Genomic DNA, 4,258 nt, shown 5'->3' with positions numbered 1-4,258 from the left:
CCCAATTTGATTTATCATGGTCGCGTTGAACATAAAATCCAACCCCAAAACATGGTAATCATACACGAAACTCAATAATTGATGTCCTTGGCATCAACCAATCAAATTGATAGCTGATGCCCATGGGCATCGCCAGGATTTTTTCTAGAGGGGAAAAGCACATCCCTCCCCAGCATATTATCGATTTATCATTTTTTGAGGGTGGGCAGGGACATTGCCTCCACCTCCCCAACCCATTTAATTAACAGTAATAGGACTTTGCGCATCTTTTTATTTCCTTTTTATCCTCCTTTTTCCCCCTACTTTTCGGTGTGTGGGGGGGGGGGGGGGGGAAGCGCCCCTTCCTTGCCTACCCCCTCCCGACACCCATGCTGATCCCATCAACAACCAATTCCTATCAGTTACAGCAGACATCCCCCGGCTCGACTGTGCACCATCTATTTGCCTACTCTGTCACTTTGCCCTCAATTTTCCCCTGGAAAATCTACAAGGAACTTCGAAAGGTCAATGTCCACAATGCTGTTGGCCCAAATAGTACGTGCCAACCGCAAGGCGTAGATGGTATCTGATCTATTCACTGAGTGGGTTCGCCGTCTAGACAAGAAGTACACCAGGCAGAAACGGAAAGTTCTTCTTTTCGTAGACAGCTGCGCAGCCCATCCGAAAGTCCCCCACCTAAACTCCATCACCCTTCAGTTCCTGCCACCGAACACGACATCACAGCTTCAGCCTATGGACCAAGGTGTGATAATGAACATGAAGGTTCATTACCGTCGCAAGCTGCTACAGAGTCTTCTCAATGCCTACGACGCCGGGGAAACACCTCAGCCCATCAACGTCTTGCTGGCCATCAATATGGTTCACACAGATTGTATCGCCAACTGCTTCCGTAAAGCAGGCTTCGAGCCAGTACGAGCACCACAACCACGATTCCTAGATAATATCTGGGAACGTCTGGCTCTCTACATGAACCTACCCAACACTTTCCAAGAGTATGCAACTGTGGATACAGATCTTCAGGTGACAGACGAGCCAAGTGATGAGGAGATTGCAGCGGAGATAACAGCGGAGAGAGCAGGCGATGGTCCAGATGACGACGAGGAGGAGGAGACGGCGGAAGCAGAGGAGGCCCAGAAAGAACAACTAACTGTCCGGCAGTGCATCAACATGATGACTCAAGTGCAACACTTCCTTTGCACTCGGGCCAACATGACAGATGAGGTCTACCACAACGCAGCTGGCATCATGGACTACCTGTCAGAGGAGCAGCTTGGGACGAGCATCCAGGGGAGAATCACCGACTTTTTCCAGAAGTAAACAATGCAGCAGCAAAGTTATTAACAAAAAATAAAGTTTAAAACATACCGTGGTCCCCGCCCCCAAAAAAGGTTATTCCGGAGAATTAAAAAATCAAAATCTTTAAATAAATAAAGAACCCCTCCCCGCCGAAAAAAAATCCCAATGAAAACAGGTTTCCAAGAACTTCAAAAGCCCCACCACATATACATTGTACAAATGTTAATCCCAAATTATTACTTTTGTTTATGTATTATTATTAACTTAAAAGAATCCCTCCAGAGAAACAATAATCACCAATTGCTGTAAAAAGTCAAAGTTCAATTACACATGGAGACACTTAAACCCGGAAATAATATTAGCGCCCTCTCTTGCCCGATTCCAGCAAATGCAAAACAAAAGCAAAATGTCACTTGGCACGAATTTGCGCTATAGTTAACCAAAATAATTACAATTTCAAAGAATCCCTTCAGAAACAATAATACCCAATTGCTCCAAAAAGTCAACAACAAAAAGTAAGAGTCGACTGTATTCCCCCTGTGCTTGATTCACGAGTTCCTTTTGTGAACTGATTATTCCAATATGTGACATCATCAATCAATCATTTGACAAAGGCAGCCTCCTATCACAGTGGAAACAAAGCCGTAGTCATCCCAGTTCCCAAGACTAATCAACCTACCATCAATAAACTCAGACCAATTTCACTCACTGACTACTTGGCTAAAGTTGCAGAAAACTTTGTTATCAAATGCATCCTACCAGCATGACCCTCAACGGTTTGGGAACAAAAAGGGTGTTTCAGCTACTCACTACCTGACTAATGTAATGGACACTTTGGCTCGTAATGCTGACACTATTTACACTTGTGGCGACAGACTACAGCAATGCGTTTGACAGAGTAGATCATACAATTCTTATCACCAAGCTGTTGAACTTATTTTGGTTTTCTTTGGTTTCCGGAGATGGATTAGATATCGAACTCCTCTTACAGTGGGAACGAGATGTTGCATCTTTTAAGGACATCACTTACCCTGGACCAGGAACTCTGCACCGGGAGAATCTTGGACAACACAGAGTCTTGGACAACACTGGGATGATGAAGACTACATCATATTGGCCAATTTAAAGAGGGAGCTTGATCTTGGGTGCTTTCTCAATTTATAAAATAAATCTTTAAATGCCTGTTCTCAAGTCACCTTGACCATCTTTTTGGTTTGTAGTTTAGCCATTGTACCAGTAGATTACATGCCTATAATTCAATCAGATGAAATTACATTATATTCTTAAAACTAGTTGGGCTTAATGCAAATGCACATCACAATCAAGGCATGGTTGGGGGTACTAAACGGAGAGCTGGATAGTGTTTAATCAAAATTTCGGGCACAAATCCTCTGATTGTCTTAAAGCCTAGTATCATCGACCCTGATCACAGAATACCCCAAATCTGAAGGGATTTGGTAGTCCACGAGGGGCCGATACTTACCTGCTAATTCCTACATATGCATTATTCCTTATAGGCCGCAGGCCATACCCGCGAGATTTTATGTCTACCACAGCGCCCTCTGGGCCACTACCCGATACCCATCAAGCGGCATATCGTCCTCTTTTCTGAAAGCGTAAAAACAAGAAATCCCACGCCCAACGTGGGGTAGGAGGGAGGGAGAATTAGCAGCTAAGTATCGGCCCCTCGTGGACTACCAAATCCCTTCAGATTTGAGGTAGTCCACTTCGGGCCCTCTCTTACATGCTAATTCCTACATATGCATAGATTAGCACTGAAAGGAGGAGGGTATAGGCGAGATTTTCATAGGAACCTCAAAATAGCAGTGAAAAAACACCGAAAGTATCAGCCCATCGTGCACACCATTAGAAACCTGTACATGTAAACTGATATGCGAATACGATGTAAGTGACATGGTAACTCACCGAAAAAGAAGGGGGTTACTGTCTGATAGGGATCGTCCCATCACTCCGGCATCTCCCTTGGCCAGTCGGGTCTACCCAATCATCATGGTCTTTCTCGTAAGTCGAGGGCATCGAAGTTGTGATGACCACACGGCCCATCTGCCCCTCAGTCTGCAAGACATCTTTGAGGTAGCATGAGACAAACGTGGAAGCTGTCTTCCAGGCCGCTGCTTGCAATATCTCGTGCATGGGAACCCCTTTGAGAAAGGCCCAAGACGTTGCAGTAGCCTGAGTTTCATGGGCATGTACTGGCCCCGTTGATTTAGTTGGCCAGTCTGAGATAGACGTTTGAATGGCCCTAACCACCCAACGAGAAATAGTATCCCGGGTGGCTGATCAGTGAGGTGATGTAGTTGTAATAAACAGCTGGCAAATGGAACCTCGGAGAGTTTTAGTGCGAGCAAGGTACCATTTAAGCGCCCGAAAAGGGCACCAAAACTTGTCTTCCACAACTGCCGAGACAGTCTTTATCTGCGGAACGAAGATGTCGGGGGGGGGGGGGGAGAAACGAGGCTGACTGGTTTTTGGTCAGGAAACCTTGGCTAGGTATCAGTCAGACACCATGTGGCTCCCATCTGATGTGTCCATCAGCAATTGTAAGAGCATGGAGCTCACTTCGCCTTCTGGCTGTGGCCGCAGCTAGAAGAAAAACCGTCTTCACAGTCAGGTTCATCAGGGAAGCCCCGGAAAGTGGCTCAAATGGAGGCTTGGCTAACACTTGCAGGACCTTACCCAGATCCCAAGAGGGCACCAGACGGCGTTGCGGGGGCCGCTCGATAAACACATACCCTTGAGAAGTTGAGATAGTGCATTACTAGTCGAAACAGTTGAACCATCCAGAAATCGCTTGTGGATGGCAGCAATCGCCGAGCAATAACCCCTAATAGTTGCCACGGACAGATCTTGCGATAAGAGCGCCATTAGAAAGTCCCCAAGGGTGGTTAAAGGTGCAGAGCAGGGATCAACAGCTTCCCTTCTGCACCATCTAAGATAATGT

General features: G+C 46.1%; 1 protein-coding gene across 1 annotated transcript; it reads left to right on the top strand.

Moving 5' to 3' along the window:
* The first annotated feature begins 558 nt into the window (after window positions 1-558).
* On the top strand, window positions 559-1,317 carry LOC119727329 (tigger transposable element-derived protein 6-like). The gene has a single exon (XM_038199181.1). The coding sequence runs from the start codon at window positions 559-561 to the stop codon at window positions 1,315-1,317; it is 759 nt and encodes a 252-aa protein (XP_038055109.1).
* Window positions 1,318-4,258: the final 2,941 nt, after the last annotated feature.

The sequence above is a fragment of the Patiria miniata genome, unplaced genomic scaffold, assembly GCF_015706575.1.
Source record: "Patiria miniata isolate m_02_andy unplaced genomic scaffold, ASM1570657v1 HiC_scaffold_20, whole genome shotgun sequence".
Classification (NCBI taxonomy): Eukaryota; Metazoa; Echinodermata; class Asteroidea; order Valvatida; family Asterinidae; genus Patiria; species Patiria miniata.
The sequence above is the reverse complement of the archived record's forward strand: the minus strand, read 5'-3'. Positions and strand labels throughout refer to the sequence as shown.

Excerpts from the sequence above, each read along its gene's own strand:
- LOC119727329 (XM_038199181.1), top strand. The coding sequence starts at position 559 with ATGGTATCTGATCTATTCACTGAGTGGGTTCGCCGTCTAGACAAGAAG.